Genomic DNA, 27,683 nt, shown 5'->3' with positions numbered 1-27,683 from the left:
GGTTGTATTTATATTTTAGTTAATTAACCACGTAAGAGCATTTACTTCCCACCCACTCCGTAGGTGGGGTTTATATCTCTAACCCAACTTGAACTTGAAATTACTCGCTATTATGAAACTTCGATGTGGATATGATTGGACGGAGCGTGCCCCAGAATTTATTTTGGGAAAGGACCATTTTCAAGGCACCACCCCTCGACGTGGCAAATGTTTCATGCAGCCATGTTGACTGCTGCTACGTAAGCACTTAGGCGTAAGTTCGCTGGCAAGTGTATGGGCCCCTTCGCTGTCAGTGAAAGCGGTGTTGGAAAAGTAAGAGGTATGTGTGTCATATTTTTTTGAATGAATAGCTCCTTAGACATACTTCCCCATTATGCATGAATTCTTATTATACTGTTCCTGAATTTAATGTGTTACAAAGATTCGTATCCTCAATGTTTTAGTGCCATAATATTTTTAACGTACTGGTTTAACGTTATACCGGTTGGATGCAACATTGACAGACTGGCTCTGGTTGCTATTGCACGTAAGCTAGATACTATGATGTCGAAGGCTATCTGTGTTTAGAATGTGAGGCATTTGTAACCAACACTTTGCCATGAAGACAGTAGTTAAACTTTCTAGATTTGTATTAATAAAGTGTTGGCATTTTGCTCCTGTTGCCAATAGCTAGTAAGCTAGGTAGCTAGCCAGCTACGTTAACGTTAGCTATCGAAGTTAGCCTGTCCCTCTCTAGCTGTAAACACAATAATTACGTTGTCGTTCCTCGGGATGATTAGCGACTTTGTTTCAATACGGTTGGTGGTATCACTATTAGTTATATTGTGACATTAACAGCCAAACAAAAGTAACTTGCCACTGTCAACGCTACTTGTCACAGCTAGCTGGTTCTCAACTTTAGGACCCCAACCCTTTTTGACCATCCTCATGTAATTTCACATAGGTCAGCATCCTGTCATTGAAGTTTCAGAAATATTTGCAGATATTTGCTGTAGTGGACATGATATCATCGAATGTGATAGGCAGGGGTTTTCTCAAAGGGCAATAGTCTTCTTACTGATCTTAATATGTTGTTGACGTGGCTTAATCAGGCATTTATGGTTTGATGGTATAGTGTAATAGTACCATTGCACTGGTCAAAAAGTCCAAAGGGTATACGAGGTAAGTAAGGCAGTCAAGTAATCTGGTGCCCTCTGTTTCTCCCTTTCCCTCTTACCCTCACTCTGCCTGATGTCTATTCAAAGTAACACTTATCGGGGAGGCTTTACTGGCGGTTAAACTACCTGACCAGTACTGTTGTAGGTAATGCAACGTTTGCTTTCTTCTTCAACCACCAGCCTAGTTCCCAGAGGGTGCCATGGCTACCTTCCAGGAGTTCATCCAGCAGAATGAGGACCGGGATGGTGTACGCTTTAGCTGGAATGTGTGGCCCTCTAGCCGCCTTGAGGCCACCCGCATGGTGGTCCCTGTTGCTTCTCTCTTCACGCCTCTGAAGGAACGGCCGGACCTCCCCCCAATTCAGTATGAGCCAGTGCTCTGTAGTCGTGCCACCTGTCGCGCTGTGCTCAACCCCTTGTGGTAAGCCCAGAGAGAACAACCTGATCAGGGCACGAGCCATACACTTTGACATTCACCTAAGACCTACACACACACACTCACCAAATGTATCAGACAGGAAGGGCCTATGTTGAGAGATGACCGATAAGAAACTTATTATGAACACTGTACCCATAGCTTTTATTCCTCTTTGGACAGACAATGGTGACATGGTGTGTAATACTGTGTTGTGTATGTATTTACAGTCAAAATAATGTTTTGCATACTGTATACTTGTACAGCGTCCTTTTTAAACTTGCAAATTTGTCTCCCCTTTGACACAGTCAAGTGGATTATAGAGCCAAATTGTGGGCTTGCAACTTCTGTTACCAAAGAAACCAGGTAATTCCATTCTAAAAATGTTATTTGTTAAATATTCCTGGCATGTTTTCATGTTAAATACTGTTACATGTTCACGTCATATATATCAGGAAGAGGCTTATTGTTTCACAAATGTTCATGTGTTGTTGCTTGTATGACCTCACTCCAGTTTCCCCCAACCTATGCTGGAATCTCAGAAGTGAACCAACCAGCTGAGCTCCTTCCCCAGTTCTCTACTATTGAATATGTTGTTCAGGTACAGAATGTACACTTTTTTCAACCACTGTGGAAGAAAGGAATCTATGTATGTCTAGATACAGAAAAATGTTGCTCTGAGTATTTTGGGGATAATTTAATGTAATTGTGAATAATGTTGTACTGTTGTATGTTATGTTTTTTTCAACATTCTCATTTCAAGAAGCAGAAATCAGAGATTTTTTATTATCGTATCACCTAATGATACTGTACCTTTGAAGATGCATGGTTTCCATAGTTCTCCCCTAGTTCACTTTGACCCCCCCCCCCCCCCCTCTCCATATTCTTATTACAGAGAGGTCCCCAAATGCCACTGAACTTCCTGTATGTGGTGGACACGTGCATGGAGGATGAGGACCTGCAGGCCCTGAAGGAGTCTCTGCAGATGTCTCTGAGTCTGCTGCCCCCCACTGCCCTGGTCGGCCTCATCACCTTTGGACGCATGATCCAGGTGCACGAGCTGGGATGCGAGGGTATCTCCAAGAGCTACGTCTTCAGAGGCACCAAAGATCTGAATGCCAAGCAGCTACAGGTGAGTCGTTACTGCACATGTTTGCTCTTTGGCTCATTACAAATGTCCTTGTGTTGCTTTTGAGCTGAGCAGAAATGAAAAAGCCAAAATAATTCAAACGAAGACTGCAGATGTAAACTTTGCATTGGTTTAGACGCATTATAGTAGAACTGATTTTTATGATGAAAATTATGAAAAGTATTTTGTGACCCGACTGGAGATACTGCATGCTGACTGTGAGTGTTGTTTTTCAGGAGATGCTTGGGTTGACCAAGCCAGCGGCACCGCAAGCAGGAAGAGGTCCCCAAGGCCCACAGGTTCCTCTGTCTAACAGGTAATCCATCTATCATCTCTAAGTTTGTTTGGCATATTGCCATCTAATGCCTTGGACTCAGTTGCTGTGTGAGCTTTTAGGATTTAGATGAGCATGAGTGATCCAAACTGACTTGACTGGGAGAAATAATGATGTACACTCTATATGTGGACAAGATAAATCTTTAGCGTACATCTCCTAAGGAGAAACGTACACAAAGTGTAGCGTTATTATTGCAGGGATTAGGACTGCCTTAATAACATGGCTGTTGATGTGTGCAGGTTCTTGCAGCCAGTTCAGAAGATCGACATGAACTTGACTGACCTCCTCGGGGAGCTGCAGAGGGATCCCTGGCCTGTGACACAGGGCAAGAGGCCGCTGCGCTCCCTGGGTGTAGCACTGTCCATTGCCGTGGGCCTGCTGGAGGTGAGGGTGAAAACACTCAAACAAGCACATTAAGGCTAAGCTGGGCACAGGTTCAGGCTGAAAATAGCACCATACTGTAGAGCAGCAGAATATGCCTACTGCTAATTTTTTTTATAAACTCCTAAGATAAATGTCACTTCTATCTGGCGAGCGTCTCACTATTTCTGTCCCAGAAGACATTGTCACAGTGCTCTGACCTATTTTCTTTTGTGTTCACTGAAGCCTCTGAAGTGAAATGATTAGTGTTGGCACTTCCAGGTGTATTGGAATTGATGTGGTGGAAGAGTAGCACTGATGTTGCTAGTAGTGTGTTAGTATCGAAAGCAGTTAAGCTTTTATTTATAATAATAACAAAGGTTTCACATTTTTGTATTTTGTGATCTCTAATCTGAACACTTTTTATCGTTTCATGGCAGTGTACTTTCCCCAACACTGGCGCACGCATCATGACCTTCATTGGTGGGCCAGCCACCCAAGGCCCTGGCATGGTGGTGGGCGACGAACTGAAGACCCCCATCCGCTCCTGGCACGACATTGAGAAGGACAATGCCAAGTTCATGAAGAAGGCCACAAAAGTAAGCAAACTTCAACAGTAGTCCCCATCGTATAGCCTGACTGTCTCACACTGAACTGATTAACTGACCACTCAATCACATGTTTAGTAACCCACGATACTATGAAATGGAAAACCTTTTCGTTGGTATGAGATATTTGTATTTCCTTTGACCTAATATTAGGTGTTTTGCCTATTTATAGTGGTCATTATGTGCGGTTTATCCAGAATTCTTAAACGACTCTGTGGATGAATGAGTCACTGCCTGTGTAACATTTGTACAGTACTCACTCTAACAGGCTTATAGGCTTTAGTGTATAAATTAAGTGGCTCTCTTGTGCACTGCATCTAAATCGGCTCCTCGACGCATTCCAGCATTACGAGGCGCTGGCTAACCGAGCAGCGGCCAACGGCCACATCGTCGACATCTACGCCTGTGCCCTGGACCAGACGGGACTCGCCGAGATGAAGTGTTGCCCCAATTACACAGGGTGAGCGGCAGACTCCCCGGGCACGTCCGCTGTGCTGCACCTGAGCATTGTGTCTGTCCCAGTCCCTTCCTGTTGTTACCCAAATTACAGATCAGATCACAGTCGTGGCCAAATTCATAACGATGAGAAAGGGATTGTAGACAGCCTAAAGCTGTTGTTTCTGCTTGGTCTAACATTTGGTAGATTGAGAATTGTAGCTGGGTTTGTTACATCAAAAAAGATGTGTCTATTAGTAGGGCTTTAAAGAAGTATAATATATCTGAAAGTAAGTTGCATATCAGTTGTAGCATAAAACTATGTACATACTCCTTTTGCTTATGTCCAACTAACTTAAAATAAAGACCGATACATTTGTAAAATCTGTGGAATGGTACTCCACTAGTTTGCCATGTTGGTGTTATCACACTTGTTTTGAGGGGTCTGAGGAGCCCATTGTGCATTGATGGTATGTTTTCTTATATTTATTATGGGTATTCAACCCTTTCTTTGGGCAGTGGTTACATGGTGATGGCAGATTCCTTCAACACGTCGCTTTTCAAGCAGACTTTCCAGAGAGTCTTTACAAAAGATGTGCAAGGATCCTTCAAGATGGCCTTCGCTAGCACTTTAGAAATTAAGGTATGTTTATGTTTCTGTTTTGTTTTCAGTTTAAAAGGTGATGAACTATTATCATGTATGACACAGAATTACCCCATCTATATTCGTTACAAATGATGTGAAAATATGACTCACTTTGACTTTGCTTCACCGGAGGACAAAGTGCTGAATGTTGTCAAACCTGTCGAACTTCCTTTTAGACTTCGAGAGAGGTCAAGATTTCAGGAGCGATTGGCCCATGTGTTTCCCTGAATGCCAAAGGGCCGTGTGTGTCTGAAAATGTGAGTACACACACTGCTTTCACACCTGCTTACACCTGTCACATGTGACGCCTTATCACAGGACGTGCTGTCAAAACAGCTGGAATCATGCTCTTCTGTTTCCTATCTAAATTATTAGGTAAAAAATGATCTTCTATGATGCTAAATGTGCTCTTTTGGGAAGATTTGTAGGTACTTACTCTGTAGTAATAACTGTGTTGATGTTATTGTGTTTATTCATTTGGTAATGAAGTGTTAAATCCTTAACTAGCCATTCATCCTTCTCACTCTATCCATGCTTCACACCTTCGCAGGAGATTGGTACTGGCGGCACATGCCAGTGGAAGATCTGTGGCTTGGATCCCACCACCACTCTGGCTATCTACTTTGAGGTGGTCAATCAGGTGAGTGTGTGTGTGTGCGTTTGTGTGCGTGTGTGTGTGTGTGTGGTGAAGTGGTCAATCAGGTGAGAGAGAGAGTGTGTGAGTGTGTGTGTGTGTGATTGCAATTCCGATTGCTTCCTAGATGTGTCTCAGCTGAGCCGTCAGAGAGCAGAGCGGTCAGAGGTAATTTCCAAAGGCCCGAGGGGATAGCCATGTGAAACCACTCAATCGTTACCTCTCCTTTCACGTTTGCAGAGGAAGGCTGGCCACCCAGATTGATAGGACCTAATTCAAAGGCGTTAAAGCGGATCAGGAACCTGTCAGTGGTGCTCATGGCCATGGTGTAATAGCTAGAACTAATGGCGCAATCGCATACACAAAATTCGGTGCACTTAGTGCGTTTAATAAAATGTATTGAAAGCAGACAACAGTCTTTCCTGCATGGTTTAATGGTTACATTACATCATGTCCCTCACAAGGTCTTTGGATGTTTGTATTGTCACACACACACACACACACACACACACACACACTGCATGTTGAGTCACTGCCATAGATGTGATGATAAATGCGCCAGCTTTTAGCTGTACATATTGACTCAGTCGTAAGAGTTGAGAGTTTCATCACCTAACCTCTCAGGCTCACAGTTTTTCACTGGAGATGAGTCTGATCTGTCCTTGAAGCTGAGTCATCTCCAGCAGTCATTTTGAGCTGGCACCATTCCCAGAGTTTTAACCACCTCTCGGAAAGTTTGGGAGTGTTACTCATTTTAACCACTAGAGGGTGCACGGTCTTCAGAAATGCCCTGGATGGATTTCTTGATTCTTGACAGTAATACTTCTGCATAATATTTGATGTCTAACTGCGTAATACATGAAGTAAATGAGATGACTGTAAAGAATTCCCATTTTGGTTTGGATTGTTAAAGATGTCCCAAATGTGACATTACTGGTACTGCTGCTGCTCAAGTAGTGAGTTACACTGTCTGAATTACCTTGACTTACCAGAAAGAGTAAAGACAACATTTAACATTCCGTAATGGTGGTAGAATGTCTCTTTTTTATTTTATTTTAATAAATAATACAAAATAATGTAGCCAGGGCTTGAAAACATCCTGAACCCTTTGTTGTGTTTGGCGCAGTGTGAGTCGTGCCCACTGCTGCCATTGAGAGTGCACGTGTTGGCAAGTGAGCAAGCTGTTGTTTTTTTTTTAACTTGAGCGGCTAGAGAAGGTCCTTTAGTGGTCCCCGCTGTGGCATTGACACAGTGGTATGCAGACGAGCCGTCCTTTTGTAGAAAGAGAAGTCTTTAGTGCACTCCTGCCTCCTCACTCCTCCTCACACTCCCTCACATGTCGCCGCTGCGCACACGCTTGGCTTGGAAAGTGCCGGAAAAATGCAAATGTCTCTTAGTCATCCTGCGGCCTCCATATGGCTTGTTGCTTTGTGTTTTCCTTTTTTTCTTTTTTTTGGTTAATGTTTTTTTTTTTTTCTAACCCGTTGATGTGCATGCTGTGATCGACTCGGTCCTGGACTGTGCTATCTACTGGGCTCGTGCTCATGTGCTGGGTTTGTGCTGATGCTCATGCCCCGTGGGATGCTGGGAAATGCCTGCGGGCACTCGTGATTGGCCGGCGGGGGGCTGTGGTGCGGACGAGCAGCTTTCTCTGGCGCTGGACGGCTGGGTGGCCGTTATCTGAGTCAGGGAGGTTTTCTTGCGCCGCTGCTGGAACATCTGCCGCAGCTTGGTCAGACTGAGCCGCAGAGCCGCCCGGTAGCGTCTGAGAGAGAAGGGGGAAAAGGGGGGGGGGGTCGTAAGTCATTTGCCCACTCATGAACGTAGACTTGAATTGCACAGTGTGTAATTCTGTGTTCAATTAGTCTCTTTTAGGCACATCAGAAAACTGGCCTTTAGTCTGAGAGATGTTCGGCGACATAACATAGCTTAAATAGCTGACTTAATTAGCCTCAAATATTGAGTATTCATTCTGATTAATGAGTATTGATGTTGGTATGTTAAAATGCAATGCAAGGATGCCTGTTGCATTCCGTAATGAAGTCCTTCGAATGTGTCCTTTGATTCATGAACTATATCTATGCGCAATTGCGCATGAATTTTTGTGCATTTATATTCGTGTGTGTGTGTGTGTGTGTGTGTGTGTGCGCTGCTAGTGTAGTTTACGTCTGAGTCATGGAGTTGATCCAGGGGTTGAGTGCGGAGGTGAAGAGCATCAGCCATGTGGCCACAGCAGAGGCGGGCTCTGGGCTCTCCTTCCCCGTCAGTGATTCGTAGAAGCAAATCACGATGTAGGGCAGCCAGCACACCAACAGACACACTTTACACACAAACACAGAAAGACATATTGCGATTCATTGAAAATACACATAAACAAACATTTATTTACAAACACAGTATGTAATGTATCTTGTGAATACATGCATCTACAGAAAAACACAAATACAGAGTAGGTTGTGTCAGGTCATGTAGCTATCGTATTCTGTTTGGTGTTATTGAATTCAGTCTCGTGTTTGTGTAACAGCTGTTTTCATAGCTGAGGCTGCTGTGTAATATTGGGTTTCCATGGTTTCATGAAAATGCGGAACGTTTTTGAATTGTAAAATGCCTTTTTCCAGGCCTGTGAAAGTCATGACATTTCTGTAGAGCAATACAGTTTCCACTTGAATTGACTAAATTGAAGAATATAATAAGTTTTAATTTTTTTTTTCTTCTTCTTTTTTTTTGTGTTCAATAATTAGAACATAACTGTGGAGTGAAGTATGCAATTTCGTATATTTGTAGGCTGTGAAGGGTGTCAAAATGAAGGGCCCTTGAAAACAAAGTCATGGAAAAGTTGTGAAATGTCAGTGAAAAAGGGCAGGAACCTTGTAATTGGCTTTCAGAAAATACGGCAAGTTTGAGTTGAACTGACCAGCTCCAGCATTGTGTATTTTGAATCGGTTGCAGCCATTTTACACAAATCACTTTGAGATGTAATCATCTCTCAGATCATCACATCAGCAAGTTTGAGGAATCTTTTTTTTTTCCATGGCAGTAGAGAGGTTATCTAAAAGATTGCTTTTGTAGCACCACACTTTAAGAATTGACATACACTTAAATATAAGAAAATTATTAACTGGTTTGTTTTGACTATGGTTGAATTTGAGAGTGTATTGAATTATTGATAAGAGGTAGTGTAAAAGTAATATGTCCATAAACTTTATAGTGTTAGTAAGTAAGTATTTTCTGTTCATCAATGTCAGGATATATGAACAGTATGGGGGAAACACTGGGTTCTATTCAATAACAATTTTAAACTGTTAAGTCGTTGCAAATAACAAACAGCTGTAGAATTACTACTATCAGTAGGCCAACAGTTGTAAAATTACTGCTTCTAGTAAACCTCTACTGTTATGATTTACTCTCTCATATTTTCAAGGCAGCAATAACCTGGATCAGCAAACAGTGCTATTTCAAATAATTACCTGGCCTGGCTGAGGTAATAAGCTGTACCCAAACACAGTTCTTTCACATTCCTACTCGGAAAAACAGTCAGCCTAAAAAGCTTGTTTCGGCAGTGAAGCATGTCACTGCGCGTTATCACGGCCACAGGGAGTGCCTGTGTGTCCCCCCCCCCCCAGCCCCCTGCTGCGGTCTTACCTACGGTGGCGATCATGACGACGGAGCTGCGGAGGTAGTTGTTGGCGGGCACGTAGAAGCAGTGCTGCTCGTTGCAGACGAAGGTGCCGCGGCGCGCCTGCTTCTTGGCCACGTAGACGATGTAGCCGTACAGGCAGCACATGGCCAGGATGGGCGCGATGACGCCCAGGCCCACGAAGAGCACGTTGAAGCCCACGCACGAGCTGCGGAAGCTGGGCGCGCACACGCGGCGGCCCTCGCCGTAGCCGTAGCTGCCGAAGCCCGCCAGCGGCAGCGCGGCGATCAGCAGGCAGTAGGCCCAGACGGCAGCGAGCACGGCCCGCACGCGGCGCGCGGTGAAGACGCGGGCGTAGCTCAGCGCGAAGCAGATCTCCGTGAACTTGTCCACCGTGGCCCAGGTCAGCGAGTGGACGGAGGCCAGCTGGAGCAGGACGAAGAGGAAGGCCGAGGCCTGGCAGAGCGCGCCCTCGCTGGGGTAGCCCTCCACGGGCCGGAACAGGCTGGCGTGGGCGCTGAAGGGCATGATGGTCAGGCCCAGCGCCAGGTCGCACAGGCAGAAGCTGCAGGTGAGCGGCCAGGTGTCGGTGCGCAGGTTGTTGTTGAGGAGCGCCACCAGGAGAAGCATGGAGTTGCCGCACACCGAGCAGCCGCTGGAGCAGATCATGAGCGCCGCGTACGCCACCGCGCTGGACGCCATACCCACATGTGTGTGTGTGTGTGTGTGTGTGTGTGTCTGCTCTGCGTGTGTGTGTGTGCTGCGTGTGTGTTTTCGTTTGGTGAGCGTGAAGCTGGGAAGGTTTTCTTCAAAGCACTTCCTCCTTCTTCGCTCTGCGCTGGCTACATTTGCGGTCAGTTCTGAAGTCCAAAGCAAACAAAAAAAATCAGAAGTTCATGGATGCCTAGTCCACAGTCCAGAATGTCATAGTCCGGGTAGAGCTCCTACAGTCAAGTTGAGCCATGAGAAGAGACTGGCAACGCAGATGGATGTGGTCACGTTTTCATGGTTTATGTGTGTGTGGAGCATCTGACACTCTCAGGAGACTTCTGCTGCTATGGATCTGCCAGTCTCCTGCTGTGTTTGAAGATCATTCTCTCTCTCTCTCTCTCACTCACTCACTCACTCACACGCACTCTCTCTCCCTCACACACACACATACACACACACACACACACACACACCAAATCTCTCTCCATGGGGACCTGAGCGGTACACCCCTCACCTGCCTAGCCTCACGCTGCCCACCCCTCCTCACCTGCCACTGTAAAAAGACAAACACACCACTTTCCAGCGACACAACTATGCAACAGTCTCTCTCGCTCTGGCTCTCTCTCTCTCTCTCTCTTTCTCTCACACTCTTTGCTCTCTGTCTCTCGCTCCCTCTGTTGCTGGTGCAAATAAAGTGGCTAACATTTGGAGAGCCCAGAGTTGTGTGGACATAGCGCTCACTGAGGAAGGTTGTAACTGGGTCTCTGTGCAAACAGCTGGACCCGCATTCAATATCCTCTCCCGTAATGGCTGCCGCTACGCTAGCCAGGTTAATGAGGCCTTTTTTTGCTCCCGAGTGTTGTTGTGGTAATTGGCAAGAAGCACGAGAGTAATTCGCTTTAAGCCCTAATCGTTAATGATCGCGGGGCCTTTCTGCCTGGTGTTAAGCTCTTGGTCACCAATTAAAGGCGCTTGTTTTTCTGCTTCACGTGTCAAGGAAGCTGTTCACCAGCACCAGTCTTCTATGTGAGCTAGTGTACAGCCTCTTCCTTCTCTTGTTGTTTTTTTCCCCTTTTAAACACGGCCTTATTTGTTTGAAATTAATTGCCACAGTATCATATGATAATCCACATCACCCAGGGTTTGTAAGCCCCTAATCAGATGCCTATTTAAAGACATCTTTCCACTGCACCACCCTTGTTACATTGAGTGGATCTGAGTGGACATGCAAGAGGAAATCATTAATATTGTTAGTGATCATTTCAGTGTGAGGGGAAAAAAAAATGTTGTTAGCTGTTACTGAGGCCCTTGTAAGAACTTTGGGTGTATTGTGTTGATTGGAAGTTCAAAATCATAATCATAGGATGTTTGTTATGGTTACTGTTATGGTTACTTAGCAGATGCTTTTGCTCAAATCGACTTTCAGAATGAGAACATTGCAATAGTTAAAAATGGAAAATTTTGTTTAAAAAAACAAAACAAAATTGGTATGCATTAAGCAGAATATTATAAATATGTATGTATGTATGAATATGTATGTATAACAAGTCTGTATATGTGGGGGTAGGATCGCTCTCACGTGCAGTCATCTGATGTGTGTCTGTTGGTTGGTGATCTGTTCCAGCACAACGCACCAATCCCGCAGGGCGGCCGTGGGGCAGTCCAGTTCGTCACGCAGTACCAACACTCCAGCGGCCAGAGACGCATCCGAGTTTCCACCATCGCCAGGAAGTTAGTATAACATCTCTATATCTGTGTGTGTGTGTGTGTGTGTGTGTGTGTGTGTTATTGTGTTTTCCCACAGTAATGTGTGTCTGATTGTGTGGGCGCATCATACCCCGTGAGTTTGTGTGTGTGTGTATGTGCTGGATCATTCCATGTGATCATCAGGTGCTTCACTTTGGTGTGGACTGTGTGCACACCAAAAATCAGTCTGAGGTGAAGTAGTTAGCTAGGATAAGCTAGTGTGAAGTTGCCACTTTTCTGAAATGTGTGTGTGTGCACATGTACAACATGCAACTAGGTGTCATGGAACCTTTCACAGAATATTTTTATGTTCTGTCTGTGGTATCTCCACACAACATAAGTGTATTTATTGACTAAAGGGTTGAACTAGTCTATATTGTTGTGACACTGAATTCATAGAACCTCTTTTATTTCGTGCACTTCACAGACTCGCTTGAAAAGTGTTTCTCTGCGATTGTACGTTGTGGTTTCTTTTCCCCGCCGTCTTTCTAGACACTTTCTATCTTGTGGTGTCAAGTTTGTGCAGTTTCCATGACGACTCACCAAGGCAGAGACTAAGAAAGGAAGCCTCCATCCTGTTGGGAATGTGCTGCACTCTCAGTCTAAACAGCGAGCCAATGTTTATCAAAGCCCATTTCCATACAAGTTACAAAACAAGACTTCACCCCTGGCTCCACCTCTTCACGCTAACAGGCTATTATGTAAACACGTGAATTCATACCCTAAAACACACGATAACTCCTAAAAAGCCTAAAAGTTTGTTAACTTTGAAGGAATGAAAAAGACAAAACCAGAGACTAGTCTTTCTCAAGGTTGTTCACAATCTTGCCGTTGACTTAACAAATGCAATTAGTTGAAAGCAGTGTTATTTTTTAATTGGCACTGATGCCACTGATTTCAAGCTTATCTGCCTTATAGAGATTAGTCTGTTATCCCTCACCATCTAACACACTGACACTCATGGCGCTATAATGGAAGTGAACACTGCATAGAGCTCATGTGCTTATCAGTTTGCGCTTGTGTCTCGATCTGACAGGTCTTTTCAGAAGTGTCGTTTAGAAGGGTTGAGGTTAATTCATTTTCCATTTTGTGTTTCATGATTTGGCACGCTCGGCTGCACTTTTTCATTTGCTATGCTTTCCCCCTCCGCATTCTCATGTCTCCTCCATTGGCCTCGGTGCAGAGTTCTAGAATCAGAATAGGTTTGAGGCTTCATCAGGCAGGAGAGCCTCAAGGGGGGTGTTCCTAGGAGTGCAAGAATGAGGACGTGTCCCCCCCCCCAGTAGTGGAGGCCATGTCTCCTTTGGTCCGTGTGTCCTTCAGGACACGACCACACGGTCGGCCCTGGGCTTATTTTTAGCAAAGGAGGTGATGTTACGGGAATTATCTAATTTGCGGTGGCAAGAGTCACTCGGTTGATTCCAGATTTGTCACCCAACGACTGGATCTTCTTATGAAACTGCCCCCCCCCCCCCTTGTGTTTCTCAGCTGGGCCGACGCACAGACACAGATCCAGAGCATCGCGGCCTCGTTCGACCAGGAGGCAGCGGCCATCCTGATGGCGCGTCTGGCTGTCTACCGGGCCGAGTCGGAGGAGGGACCGGACGTCCTACGCTGGCTGGACCGACAGCTCATCCGCCTGGTAGGTCCACTCGCTGACTCTGGTTCCCAAAATGTTCTCCTTAAACCACAAAACTGTAACTTTTGAAGTGTTCCTCAGTGCGCACAAGCGCAGAACTCCCCCCCCCCCCCCCCCCCCCCCTTCAACAAGCATCCTTCTAGAGCTGTTCCTGCAGAGGTGTGAAGGCTGAGCTCACATGGCACAGAACTTGCCAGACTGTGTTCGTGTCTTTCACGGACTTCGGCTCTGACAGCCATTTGGGAGAAAAGACCTCCGCTATAAATGATTTATTGTAAATGAGCACTCCCGCCCTCATCCCCTATGTCTGGGCTTGGGCAGAATTAATGACTAATGGCCTGGTGCATGAGTGTCCCATTCATAGGTCACAGCTTTCAACTCTGCAAGGGCTGAATGACTTATAGTCCCATTGGATACATGTCTTTGTAGAAACTATATCATTGAAAATCCATATTTGTAATCTTTGCCATTAACCAAATATATAAAAGATCCCACACATGATGCATGGAATTGAACATCATAATCAGATGTGTGTTTTAACTTGATTCAAATGCTGAGTAAATAAGAGCTCCCCTAACAAGGTTTGTCCTGTAGTTGATTTCATTATGCTCCTGTTGACTTACCTTGGAGCAGCTCGGTACACAGTTACCTGACTGTTGCCTGAATGTGATAGTCTTGAGGATGATAAATGTCTTTGAGAGAGAGAGGGAGAGAGAGTCTGTCAGTCTGTGTGTACAGTATGTTTTTAATGAGCTATTCTCTTGGTCTGTTCATTTTCAGTGCCAGAAGTTTGGAGATTACCACAAGGATGACCCCAACTCATTCCGCTTCTCTGAGACTTTCTCCCTCTATCCACAGGTCAGCGTGTGCTTTCAAATGTTGCTTTGTAATGGAATCATTAGTGTGAAGTAAACTTAATCAACACATCAAATGAGTTCTTTGATGTTAGCTGATACATATTTGTGCTTTTTGTATGTGGATTCATTGTCATTATTCATGTGCCAGAGCTTGTATATTCACATATCTGTTTTCTGTCGTTTCATTGTTTTTGCAGTTCATGTTCCATCTGCGGAGGTCTCCATTCCTGCAAGTCTTCAACAACAGCCCAGACGAAAGTTCTTACTACAGGCACCAGTTCATGAGACAGGACCTCACTCAATCGCTTATCATGATTCAGCCCATCCTGTATGCATACTCTTTCAATGGACCTCCGGAGGTTAGTACACACACACACACACACACACACACACACACACACACGACTTCCGGTTTGGGCCATGCTGGAGTAAGAAACAAGAGAGTTGAGCTCCGGCCTAACTTGTCTGTAACTTTCCTTTAAAGTGTTTTATAACACACACACACACACACACACACACACACACACACACACACACACAGCAAGCGCAAAAACACAGGGATGGATGATGTTGATGAAGCATCATGGCATCATTCACTCTTTGGATGCGCCATTTTCACGGAGCAAAAGGCACAGGCACAGGCACAGAGAGGTCCAGTCACTTCTCCACTGTGTCCATCTGGCTGCAGGCCTCTGAGTGCTATTTGCACTCTCAAGAGGACTTCTGATCATTTGAAAGTAGACACATAAGTAAATCACCGAATGTAAAATACTGTATGAGGAGATGAGCAGACCGAAGCTGTTGAACTCGTATGAAGAGAGGTATTATTGCCCACGTACGTACATACCCCACGTACCCCTCTTTAATTAATTACCCCACCTGCCCCTCTTAATTAAGTACTCCAGGTACCTCTGTTAATTAATTACTCCAAGAGTGAGAGCACAATCAATCAAAGAGCATATTATTGGAATATTGTTCTCTTTGTTTGGTATCATTTCGGATTTTCCGCTGAACTCCAGAAGTGCTTCCTGTGCTTGGTATGTGCTGTGCTGCACTGAGACTATCGCCCACTGCAGCACGCTCCCGCAGAGAGCCCGGTCGGGAGACTGACGTCTAATGATAGATGGTGATTTCAGATGGAGGGAAACGCTACAGTTGTCAGACGCTATAAATGGAAAAGAGAGAGAGAGCTGCAAGGTCTTTTTTTTTTCTCCAACAGAGAATTAATTAGCAAGGACACGAATAACTGTTTGTGTAAGCGTGTTCGTGTCTGTGTGTGCGTGTGGGTGTTGCTGTGTGTTTGCTTTTACTATTTTTACGCCGCCTTTTATGACTTGACTGAACTGAATAGGTTACGCATGCACCCCTCTTCGCCACGGGCCTTGTTACCAGGAGACGGCGTCCGCTCAGGCCGTTTGTTTTGCCCGTCTGTTAGCAGAGCTAATGGCTCTTGCGCCCTCAAGAGCTCCAAATGGCTGCGGTCTGGTCTCAGGGAAGCCAAGCAGCTGCTGTTGTGGGGGGTGGAGGCCGATGCAGACCATTATGGAGGAGTACGTCAGACTAGCAACGGCTCTAGCTTTAGGGAACTATGACTTGGCATTTTTCTCTCTCTTCCTAATTAGCAAAGATTGTAGATTGCCCTCCCCGAGTCCCCCTGCCAAAAAAAAAAATGTTGGGGTTGGGTATTCATCTCTTCCTCATTTGTCATTGATTGATTGATTGATTGATTTGTGGATTGTTTGGTTGGTTGATTTGACTTTGTCTTGTTTTTTTGTCTTGTCTGTTTAGCCTGTGTTGCTGGACAGTAGCAGCATCCTGCCTGACCGGATCCTGCTCATGGACACCTTCTTCCAGATTCTCATCTACCACGGAGAGGTAAGCAAGGTTCAGATACTGTCCAAGCAGCTGTGAGGACTGGAAACTCAAGCGCTTACCTGAATATCAGGTCTCTCTACCTGGAACTAGATGACTCCTGCGATCTTTGTGGAATCACTCCAAATTAAGAACCTTCTGGCTTCCCTCATTTGTATATTAGATTTGATAACTTCCAGATGAAGTGTTTGCAGTATATCAGAGAAAGAAATATTTCCCTACTGGTAATCCATTTGATTAACTGGAATCCTGAGACTTGCACTAGCTAGAAGTGAGAGCGTGTTGGGGAGCTTTATTTGGTGCCATTCCACTGCTTGGAGTGATTTCTCTAATGCTTCTGTGAGGTTACATCCAATATCTGATTGGTGGAGTAGAAGAGTGACTTGTTTTTGTGTTGCCGAACATCTCTGTAGTCTTTGGGTATCCACATCCATGTTTGAGATGATTAGGGAGAATTGTAAAGCCATGGAAATGGAAGTAAATGAGTGAGAACCAACCTGAAATGGAGACTGAGATACATACAGTGCATATGAACAGCAGGGAACTCTGGACATACAGCTCTTTTTCAACTTACATTTTTCTGATGACATCCTGCGGTTGCTGAGTGACATCCGAATGAGTTAACAGTCATATTCAAATTTTCATTGGTCTCTTAATTTTGAGTATGGCAGTCAACTCATTTGAATGGATGGCTAGACGCGGATACCCAATTTTTCCCACAGCTGTATATGATCATCTATGCATTATTCATTTTCCACTGAAAAAAAATCCCGGCGGACTTCAGCTTTAATCACTGGTTGCAGTGCTATTTCAACATTTTATTATGCTGCATTTAGCAGCACAGGCCCTAGACAGTTTTTCAGATCCACTCCAGTGAGATGGTAAGAGCTGGGAACAGGACCTAACACCTCTGAGTGGGGCTAGTAGTGCCTCTCTGCCCGCAGTGGAGGCAGGCGTTGAAGCTTTGGCAGTAACGGCGGGGGCTTTGTCACAGCTGAGGGAGGGAGCTGTGCCCACAGCAGTGCAAAAAAAGCTGAGAACATTATGGGATGGAACACATCACAGGAACAGCTTGATGCCATAGAAGCAGAGCTCCTGTGTTGCAGTGGTTGACTTCTGTCTCAGACAAGGAAGGAGAATGTGGCAGGGAGGCCGCGTGGAACGGCTAGACAAAAGCCCTGGGGGGGGTGAAAATGCTTTTAGAGACTTTCTGATGTTACACTTGGTCAAATTTTTCATCAGTAAATGGTATTGTTTGCTTGGGTTCTCGGGCATTTCACACCATTATCAAAAGTCTGTACTGTCCACAAAATGTTTTAGCTTTTTATTCTGGTGGAAAAATCAATGTTTGGACCCGTGAGGGAAAAATAAAAACTGAATTTGCTGGCTCTGTGGTCTGCTGGAATGATATGTTTTAGAGAACCCTTTGTCTCTGCCTCTTTCTTTCTTTCTTTCTGTCTTTTTCTCTCTCTCTCTATTTCTCCTCCATCTCTGGTGCCCTGTCTAACCTCCTTCACTCCCTCTTCCTGCCCCCCCCCCCCCCCCCCCAGACGGTGGCTCAGTGGAGGAAGGCTGGCTACCAGGAGATGGCCGAGTACGAGAACTTCCGGCACCTTCTGCAGGCCCCCGTGGACGACGCGCAGGAGATCCTGCACAGCCGCTTCCCCATGCCCCGCTACATCGACACGGAGCACGGAGGCAGCCAGGTCAGGCCCCGCACACACACCACACACACACACACACATGTAAACATGCTGAACACACACACACACACACACACACACACACACACATGCTGAACACAGACACACATACTCACACACAGTGAGTATGAAAACAACCAAGCCAGACAACACCACCCACACAAACAATCACAGCCACACACACAGCACATGTCAACAATCAAGTCAGTTAGTACATACATACACAAACACACAACTCACAGCGAGTTAATGTGAAAGCATCTTGCTTAGGTCGTAAAACAGCCGCTGCACAACAAGCTCATACACTTGTGACGTTTTCGCGGGAGTGCATAGTATAGTGTTGATGAAAAATCTCCATAGCTCTTCATGAAGTGCGTGTGCCTTGGGCTGCAGGGCCTGCGTCCTGTCAGGCTGGATGATGTTGTTGCTCCTGTTGACGCCCCAGTCAGCTGATCCATTTCTCCTCTCTCCCCACAGGCCCGTTTCCTGCTCTCCAAAGTCAATCCATCTCAGACCCACAACAACATGTATGCCTGGGGCCAGGTAAGATGTGTGAATCTCTCTCTCTCTCTCTCTCTCTCTCTCTCTGTGTGTGTGTCAGGATATGTTGGGTGTAAGTACTTCTAAATAATTCTAACATCCTGTGCTCTTCATATTTCTACACCTAGAAGCTACTGTGTTATTTATGTACGTGCGTTTGTGTGTGTGTGTGTGTGCGTCTGTGTCTGTGTCTGTGTGCATGTGTTTGTGTGTGAAGTCCTAAATAATAAATACCTCCTAACAACAAGCAACAAAACAACCTGACCCTTTCTCGCTCCAGGCTAGCGCGTCTCATTAGCGACTCTGCCAAGAGGAAATTGAAATGTGTGCTATTAAACAAGGTGGCTGCCATGCCTAAACGCTCTGTTCTGTCCGACTTTGTGCAGGAGTCCGGAGCGCCCATCCTGACGGACGACGTGAGTCTGCAAGTCTTCATGGACCACCTGAAGAAATTGGCCGTCTCCAGCGCAGCCTAAGGGGTTGGGGTTGATGATGGGCAGGCGAGGGGGTGGCTGGGTTTTGCTGCCTATTCAGCTCGCCACTCAACACACACAAAGAGACCCTCATTCACCCCAGCCCACCCCACTCAGCCCTGCCAATATGAACAGCCCACACTCCAAAGGCCTGCGAGGTACAGGAACTATCAGTTTTGAGGAGACCTCATCTGCTCCCAGAGATTACCATATTTTACCATTTAACCCCCCCCCTCTCTCTCTCTCCCCCCTCTTCTCTTCATATCATTTTATCTGTGCCTCAGTGTGTTCCTCTCATCCATCTTTTCTTGATGGCATTTCTCTCTTTCATATTCTTCTGTCTTTCCCCCTGGTGTTTTTTTTTTATTGTGGAAACATTTACATAGGAAAGTTACTGCCAACTGAGTCTGACACTTGAGCCTCACAATGTAACTATTGTCCCAAGGCAGTCTCCAGTGATTGTTTGAAAAGACGCAACGATTGTTACTGAAAAGGAACGCATGAGGTGCTGTATATGTGGGTGGGTAAAAAAAAAACAAAAATGGCAGAGCAACTTGTCTCAGAAACACTAACTTGACTCCCTTACGAACTGAGGATACTTTTCCTTTGACGTTCAAAATTTGTTTCTTACCTTTTTTTCCCCCCGTCCTTATGCTTTCCCGTATCAAACCCTCTGAATAGTATATTTCTCAAACACTTCCCACAATAGCTTTTTTTTTTTTTTTTGGATGGCTTATCTGGATAACTTTCTATATAAAAGAGTGTGAAAGAATAAGCTAGATCCAACAACAGCCTACCTTGCATCAACGCCGGTGGTACCCGTCTAGTGGGTGAGGCACGGAGACAAACAAACTGCCAGCGTGCCCAATTAAGCCTGAGTGCTTTTGTTCTCACCCCGGCCTTTGTGGCGGCAAAAACAATGAGTTATTTATAGAGCCCTTATTCCCCCCCCCATCCTTGTTCCCCTCTGTCTGTCATCAAATCCCTCTTGGTGGTTCTATATCACATTATGCTGGCGCATAAAGTACAAAGCCAACAGTAAATCCTAACAGTCATGGACTTGCTGGATTGCAAACGCTGCCTACCGTCTGGAAAAGACTCGGATATTTATGCATAGTTTCTAACAGTATTAGTGTGATTTCTTAATAAAATGCTCCTCAGTCAAACATGAGCCGTGTGTGTTTTCTTCATGGTCTGATGAACAAGCGGAATTATATCAACAAGCTATTTCAACTATCAAACTCAAGCTTGTTATTATTATTCTATAAAAAGTCCTGCTGTGTTTTGGTAATTTCTTCACATTCTGCCAGCTATCAATAATGTATGCACTTTGAAGAAACAATATAATGATGGTTGCTAATACGCCATAATGGGGGAGGAACTTCTACACCACTAATGGACAATGTTCCCTCTCTGCTGCAAAACAAATCTATGGAAGGAACTCTGAAAGGAGAAGCACTGTGTTAAGTCTGTTTCAAAATTCAGGATCACAACAGTATTTTTAAGTAGCAGTTGAATGGTACTTCACTGCCGTGAGTGATCTAGCTTGAAGGCATGCTGCCTTAAGAACAGCATAATTACATGTTGATGACAGTGTTTTATTCTCACGATTCTCGTAGGCGACGTGGATAGAATGCCTCCATCAAAAAGGCAATGATTAAGTCTTCTCTGACGTGAAGACCACGGCAGACAGCTTCATGTGCTCTGACTTGTTATGTGAATAGCACTTAAGTAACACATCATAAAAGGAATTCTTTCTTTTTTCTCTAGAGTGATGGTAATACCATAATAGCCACAGCACTCTGATGGTCTCGGCTATTCTCCATGACAACCACATGAGAGCAGCAACAGTCAGGCGAGACCTTCGTTGTTCTTTGCTGTGGTGATTAGTCCATTTAATTGAGTTTAGCATGTGTGTAATAAGCGCCTTTTGAAATGACTGCTAGGGCTGTAGGCCTACAACAGGGTTGTGCAAAATTTAAATTTCTATTTTGCTTCCTGTGTGCTATCCCAGTTGAAATGCAAGTGAAATTCAGGAATTTAATTGGAATTGAGTGGCAGTTTCCATTTACATTCCAGAATTGAGCAGAACCCTGCTGTACATGCCCATAACGCTTGTGTTTCCAGGCTGTATCTGTAGAATGAGAGTAAATGGACCAGAGCGGGTAAGCACAGCTGCTAACACATGCACCCGCCAGAGCGCTACATTATCTGGAGCAGAGGTGTGGAGGACTCCTTTGAGGGTTGAATACTCCATTACCATCTTTCAACATTTTCATTCGCTACGTGCAGTCACACATCGAGATGTATGGAGCCCAACCTACTGTAAACACCTGTTTCTCCAGGTTAGAAAAGGTATATGTGAGACTGAAGGGCTTTCTACCATTATACGTGTGAAATATTCAGCTGCTTGACTGCCACCATTAGAAGCCCAGCAATTGTTTTTTTCCCCCACACGTATGTACAGTAACAGGCTGTCCCTACGGCGGGCACACATATCTCAATTCCTTGAACATTTTTAAGGAACTGTAAACTGGTTCTGAACATGTTGTGAAAATGAGTGGCTGGGAGTGGTTGGCATAATTGAAAGTCCTAAAGATGAGGGATGGTTTAAATGAGTACTACAAAACCCGTTTGAAATGGGGCCTCAAACATGCATAATGTCCTTGAAGAAAAGTGAACAGCGTGTGGTGTGGTGGGTGATGGAACAGACCTGGGCGGGTTGCCGTGGAGACAACATTTTTTTTGATGGGAGACAGCAGAGACAGAGAAACCTACATCCATGCTGTCTTTGGATGAACAGCACAGCACAGACCCCGCTGTTCATACAGTACATCAGATTTTTAAAATCAATTCAGACAGAACAGAGACCTAACACAAAAGTCCTTAAAGGCGTATAACATCTCCCTCCCTTACAGCATCTCTTCTACATGTCAGAGAACCTAGTGTTATCCAGAGAGAGAGAGGTTTTTAATAAGTAGTAACGTTTCAGCCTTTGGCCTTCTTCAGATCGCATCAAAGGGCCAAAGGCCGAAACGTTACTGCTTTATTGAAAAAAAAACTGACCTATAACTCGGAGTGTGCGCCATCTTTCTCTCTCCATAAGTTTTAAACCTAGTTGCCTGCACATCGACTTTGGTGTGTGTTTGCAGCTCTCCTTCCAAACCTAGTGTTCTCAAAACTGATTGCCAAGAAATATAATACTTTACAATGACAATGACATGTAGGTTATTTGGCTATGGTTATGGAAACTAAATTTTGCAGGGTGTGAGGCGTGCGATGATGAAACATGACATTTGTTGATGACACTTTTTTGTCATTACAGAGTCTCAGTACTTGAATGGACAATGCACAACAGCATTCTCCACACGCAGACATTGTAAAATTAAACCAGCCAAGTCTATGAGAGTGAGAAAGAATGGCCTATCCAGTGCTGAGATCCTGCTTTGTTGCCAGAACAATTAGGATTCTTTCCCTTTTGTTATGTTCTGAGTCCTGATTATGTGGCCAGTGGAAAGTGATTGATGCTGGGGCTCATCGGCTGTGATGGATTCTCCTGAGAAATGCATGCAGGGTCAGGATAATGGAGACGGATGAGCCCTCCACCCTTTCACCCACCTCTGCATCCGTCACACCAAACACCAAAGCCACACTCATAGGTATGGATGGAGCTGCTCGACTCAGTAGGCTATGATACACGTTTCATTCAAATGTGTCCACAGTCCCAAGACAAAGAGCAGTGACTGTGCACCAATAGTTTAACATCATAGGAGGGCTACAACTAAACAAGGGTTTATTCCCCTTTTGACAGCTTTTTAATAAATGTAGCAAACCAAATGTAGCTTCAGGCAAGGCAGTTAAGGGCATTGTGAAGACTTGAATGTTATGGTAATGTTTCACATCCTAGTTGGCGATGCAAAGCAAAGGAACACGGCATGTACGACAAGATAACAGCGCTTCCTTGACATCATTAGTCTCCTTTACTCAGACTACAGGGTGGCTTGTGGAAGAGGACATTTATTTCTGGTGGAACATCAGGAGTTCTCTAGGTGGTGTGTGTGTGTGGGTTGGTGGGTGGATGTGTGTGTGTGTGTGTGTGTGTGTGTGTGTGAATGCAGGTTAAGGTCATCATTCTCTGATCATGCTGTAACAAGGACCACTGCTCTTTGAGGGGAAAGGGAGAGGGGGAAGAGACAGAGAGAGAGAGAGAGAGAGAGAGAGATGCCAGATCCTATTAATTTTCTATTTTTCCCTGCTGTTTTTTCTGAACCCTCTGACATTCTGTGCAGTTGGATAGAAATATGCCCTCAAGACTGTGTTTCTTCTGACACTACAGCTGGATACAAAGGTGCCCTCAACACGGTGTTCTCTGGAACTGCTGAAATACATACAGAAGATGCACAATCTGTCCCTTACAAAATATAATTGCATCTTGCACTCGGAGGTTAACAAAATGGGTTCCGGTTCCAACTCCAACATCCCCAAGACCCAATCAGGACACACAATAGGTCTGTACGGACACAGTTGTTCTACATCCTGAAGAGATGAAGACCAACAACTAGCCTATAGACAGTTTGGCGAGATACCGCCACCAAAGACAACTGGTGTTGACGTTTCCATGGCAACCTTGCGTCCTTGCTTATCTTCCTCCGCAGAGTTCGATTGCAGGGCAGTGTCAGAGTTGCTGTTAACTCCGTGTGCTCTAAGCAGGTAGCACATAATTAGATGTACTGTATGTTCTTGTCTCCACCTCACATGAGTATTTAACATAACTAGACACCTCTAATGGCAATAACCAAAGCTGAGAAAACAAGAAAGACACTCGCATATTTTCTGAAAGATTCAAAAACCAACACAAGGTACAGAACGGACACAATTAGTGGTATTCTGCTGCTGATGCAAATGGTACGTCTCTCCCTTCTGTCGGAGGTTTCAACACTCCTCATTTGCACATTCGTCCCACTTGCAAGTAGGCTACAGAGCCTGGGGCCTCTCAGTGTGGAGGCTTCATCATCAGGTTGGTGGGTTGGGGATCTCATCTGAGTGGAGGTGTTCTCGCTGACAAACACCCCCCGAGTCTCACTTAAGCCTCATTATTACCACTGACATATGCCAGGGCTTTGGCATTCAACGTGGCAGCATGCAGGCTACAGCTCTGGAAAAAAATAAGAGACCACTGCACTTTTTGTTTGATGCCATCCTAGGGGTTGTCGAGTGCTATTCGAATGAGTTGACGGTCATATAAAAAAATCAAGAGACCACTGCATAGCCTATTAGAATATGACCGTCAACTGGTTCGAATTTCACTCAGCAGACGTACAGTAGGAAGACATCAGAATGTTTTTTCCCCCAGGGCTGTATATTTCTACAGGGTTAACACTCAGCAAATGCTTCAAAGATAGAAGGGCCCAATCCCAATGTGATGAAATTCGACATTGGGAAAGCCCTAAGCTCTTACGACTAACGCCAGAACACGCACCAAAATCCGTGAGTCTGTGAGTCTGGACATTGGGATTGGGCCAAGGACAGGCATACACAGGTGGTGGTGCATTGGGTAGGCTGTTGATGCCAAACCCTGTAGGGAAGGTTCTTAGTTGCTCTGCCATGTTAATTGTGCGTCCCTACCAGTGTTCCTCTCAGATGGAGGCAAGTCATTGCAATCCTGCCAGGTACTCAATTCAGGTTTCAGTGTTTATTCATTTTCCTATTTTGTAAGTAAATCCCACTATTATTTGATCAGAGACACTTTTGTGATGAAGTTCCCAAACCCCTCAGCTGAAAAGGGTGACAACAGACCATTCACAGACTAATAATGGCCTACTGAAATAACTCTACAAAAGGTGCTGAACTTTGAGAAATGTGTAGCCTGCTGTGAATTCCTTCAAAATAAGAGGCTAGACAATCTCTTTTCAACTCAGGAGATTGTGTGATCATTGCTTTAAGCCCTCAAAAAGGCTCAGACTTCCCTTACGTCTTTTGGGTGAGGTTGTTGCGACTCCTCAGTGTCACCGTGACCGAAAAAGACCGGCACTGGACAGAATAATTTCATCGGGGCCGATAAAGTCCATCTCGACCTGATGATTCATCACCCACTGATGGTATTGACGTGGATTAGCCTCGGGGCATCTGTGCAGGCACTTTAACGCTCTTGTTTTACTTTCAATTTCCTTCCTTTCTGAGCGCAAAGGTCACAGGGAGATTGCGAGTGTTGGGGAGCAACATGGGTACAGTTTGTTTCTAATGCTTTTTCTCAGTGCTGTTTGCTGCTCTAAAATGGAGGGAAAAAACCCTGAGGGACAATAGCATAATACAGTGTATACAGTACATACGGAATATATTCACAGCGCTCCACTTTTTCCACATTTTGTTATGTTTCAGACTCATCTTAAAATGGATTTTACGCATCAATCTACACACAATACTCCAACACTCCACAAAAAAAGCAGATGTGTTGCAAATGTATAAAAGAAAAAGACTGAAATATTCCATTTGCAATTGAGCTCTGTTGCGTCCTACTTCTATCAATGGTCCTTGAGGTGCTTCTACGACTTGATTTGAGTCCACCTGTGCCTAAATGAAGTCTGAAGACTGACTGGCCACAATTCCCAACAGTTTCTGTGCGGAAGAAACCAGGCACTGAGCTGCACTGATGTTCGAATGAATGAACTGAATCCATTTTAAGATGAGTCTGAAACATAACAAAATAGTGGAAAAAGTGAAGCGCAGTGAATACTTTCCATACGCACTGTTACCTATTATCACAGCATGCATGCATCTACTGTTGTCATTTTCTAAATCAAAACTCTGGCAATTCTTTGACGTAAAGTCCTATTCAAAACAAACTATCGCCAAACAATCCAATTCACATACGGTAAACACAAATTGAGTAGCCCAGCCCCAACACAATCCAATACTGAGATGTCAAAAGAGATCAATAACTCCACTGCCAAAAACCTGTACTTATCTTAGCGTGCCTCTGGCTACACTGTGGAGAGGAATAAGAAGGGAAGCCGTTTACTAGGATTGCATCTTCAGGACGAGTGCAAGGCCATCATACACATGTCAAAGAGTGATGGACTGCTGCAATGTCAATATCAGCTGATGACTTGATGTGGCTCAATTCTCGGTGAGTGTGTGTGTGTGTGTGTGTGTGCGTAAGAGAGAGAGAGAGAGATGTGTGCGTTGTGTCTGTGTGTGTGTGTCTGTGTGTGTGTGTGTGCGTAAGAGAGAGAGAGATGTGTGCGGTGTGTCTGTGTGTGTGAGAGAGATTGAGAGAGAGAGAGAGAGGTGTGCGTGTGTATGTGTGTCTAGTGTGTGTGTGTGGTGTGTGTGCATACATGCGTGTGCATGTGTGTGCTATGGAAAAATGCTCCCTTGCTTTCAGTCTGAATCAGTTCTCCACTCCTGAGTGGTTTTCAATCTCTGGTGTTTTGTGCAGTGCCCTGCACCACAGCCTCCTGCCTCTCCTCTCTTCTCCTCTCCTCTCCCCTCTCTTCTCCTCTCCTCTCCTCTCCCTCTCCCTCTCCTCTCCTCTCCTCTCCCTCTCCCTCTCCCTCTCCTCTCCCCTCTCTTCTCCTCTCCTCTCCTGGAACCAGTCGATCACCCAGTGAGCAGCACTACGCTTCCCTGCATGTGACTCTGAGCCTGCCAGAGCGTTAAACATCTCCAAAACATGACCAAAACACAGTCAGGTCCTTGGCTGTATCAACAGATCCTCTCTTTTGCATGTGTCTTGTTGATGGTGGTAGTGGGGGTGGAATAAGCTCAGCATACATTCTGTATGCCGTTAAGGAAAAAAAAAAAAAAAACAGAGTGTAAACAAAAGCGTGGCGTGATGTTATTAAACCTGACACCCTCAGTCTGGTAGGTGTCACATTTCACACGGAACATCACAGCTCCTGCCACCTTCCACATACGTGTTCCTAATTATCGGTGGGGAGAACCGCCTTGATGCAGGTTCATTCTGTCAGGGCTGTTGCTACAGGGAGAGAGAGAGAGGAAAGGGACAGAACTAAACTCAATCGTCTTTTCTGAAGCACAAAAGAAAAATCAGTTTGTGCTTTAGAGCCAGACATGTATCAACACATTGGCTGCCCCTTATGCTGTAAATATTTCGACTCAATCTCAGAAATCCATCTGAGGGATCTAGACTGGCTGCAATGTCTGAGGACCCTTGTCCTGCGTTGGTTTTACCCCCTTTGCTATTCCCCTGTTGGAAGGGATAGAGTGCATAATATGTGTGATTCAAGTCTAGGGATGAAGCCAATAGGGAAGGCAAGCAGTGTCTCTCCAAGCTCTCTCTGCTGGCTGTCATTCTTAATCTCCAGCTCGGAGGCTCTGAGCTGCCACCGTGGAGCAGCGTGGAGATTGATCTGCGCTCCACTTGGGCTGAGGAACATTCGTATAAATGGGAAACCCACTCATCTCTATAAAAGGTCAACAGCACCCAGAGACCCTCAGATTTGCTATTTTCCAATATGCCATCTTTTTTTCTTTTCTTTCACTCTTGCCGCAAATATGTATCCATCCCCAACCCCCCACCTACCTACTTGAGCGCGCGCTCGCACACACACACACAACACACACACACACACACACACGCATGCTCACACTCAAGGATGAGGCATCTGAAGAGTGAGTGGGTTTACTACCTGGGTCACATCTGTATGCTGCTTTGTTTGCTTTCCTCTATGATGATGCCATTTCCTTTTTCCATTCCACAGGCTCTTCACTCTATACATCTGATGCAAATACAGTATAGCCACATGAACCACTTCTGTTCTC

General features: G+C 45.1%; 2 protein-coding genes across 2 annotated transcripts; one reads left to right on the top strand and one right to left on the bottom strand.

Moving 5' to 3' along the window:
* Nucleotides 1–153: 153 nt before the first annotated feature.
* sec23a (Sec23 homolog A, coat complex II component) lies at nt 154–20,065 on the top strand. Its single transcript, XM_062522699.1, has 20 exons — nt 154–319; nt 1,338–1,578; nt 1,881–1,938; nt 2,087–2,173; nt 2,468–2,704; nt 2,938–3,017; nt 3,278–3,422; nt 3,839–3,997; nt 4,351–4,466; nt 4,961–5,084; nt 5,264–5,344; nt 5,638–5,727; nt 11,694–11,800; nt 13,304–13,457; nt 14,235–14,312; nt 14,509–14,670; nt 16,100–16,186; nt 17,734–17,889; nt 18,364–18,429; nt 18,813–20,065. The coding sequence occupies exons 2-20, from the start codon at nt 1,358–1,360 to the stop codon at nt 18,900–18,902; spliced, it is 2,298 nt and encodes a 765-aa protein (XP_062378683.1). The 5' UTR covers nt 154–319; nt 1,338–1,357; the 3' UTR covers nt 18,903–20,065.
* LOC134067923 (adenosine receptor A3) lies at nt 6,766–10,060 on the bottom strand. Its single transcript, XM_062523412.1, has 3 exons — nt 9,364–10,060; nt 7,888–8,041; nt 6,766–7,486 (listed from the first exon to the last, which is right to left on the bottom strand). Exons 1-3 carry the CDS (start codon nt 10,058–10,060, stop codon nt 7,264–7,266), a joined length of 1,074 nt encoding a protein of 357 aa, XP_062379396.1. The 3' UTR covers nt 6,766–7,263.
* Nucleotides 20,066–27,683: the final 7,618 nt, after the last annotated feature.

The sequence above is a fragment of the Sardina pilchardus genome, chromosome 20, assembly GCF_963854185.1.
Source record: "Sardina pilchardus chromosome 20, fSarPil1.1, whole genome shotgun sequence".
NCBI classification, from domain to species: Eukaryota; Metazoa; Chordata; class Actinopteri; order Clupeiformes; family Clupeidae; genus Sardina; species Sardina pilchardus.
This window is presented reverse-complemented; position numbering and strand designations above follow the sequence as displayed.

What these genes read in the sequence shown, in the direction of transcription:
- sec23a (XM_062522699.1), top strand. Translation starts at nt 1,358, where the DNA reads ATGGCTACCTTCCAGGAGTTCATCCAGCAGAATGAGGACCGGGATGGT. An exon ending in TCTGTTACCAAAGAAACCAG is followed by an intron (nt 1,939 to 2,086) that starts GTAATTCCATTC and finishes ACCTCACTCCAG; the next exon opens with TTTCCCCCAACCTATGCTGG. An exon ending in TTGCCGTGGGCCTGCTGGAG is followed by an intron (nt 3,423 to 3,838) that starts GTGAGGGTGAAA and finishes GTTTCATGGCAG; the next exon opens with TGTACTTTCCCCAACACTGG.
- LOC134067923 (XM_062523412.1), bottom strand. Translation starts at nt 10,060, where the DNA reads ATGGCGTCCAGCGCGGTGGCGTACGCGGCGCTCATGATCTGCTCCAGC. An exon ending in CGTCATGATCGCCACCGTAG is followed by an intron (nt 8,042 to 9,363) that starts GTAAGACCGCAG and finishes TTGTGTGTAAAG; the next exon opens with TGTGTCTGTTGGTGTGCTGG. An exon ending in ATCAACTCCATGACTCAGAC is followed by an intron (nt 7,487 to 7,887) that starts GTAAACTACACT and finishes CTTCTCTCTCAG; the next exon opens with ACGCTACCGGGCGGCTCTGC.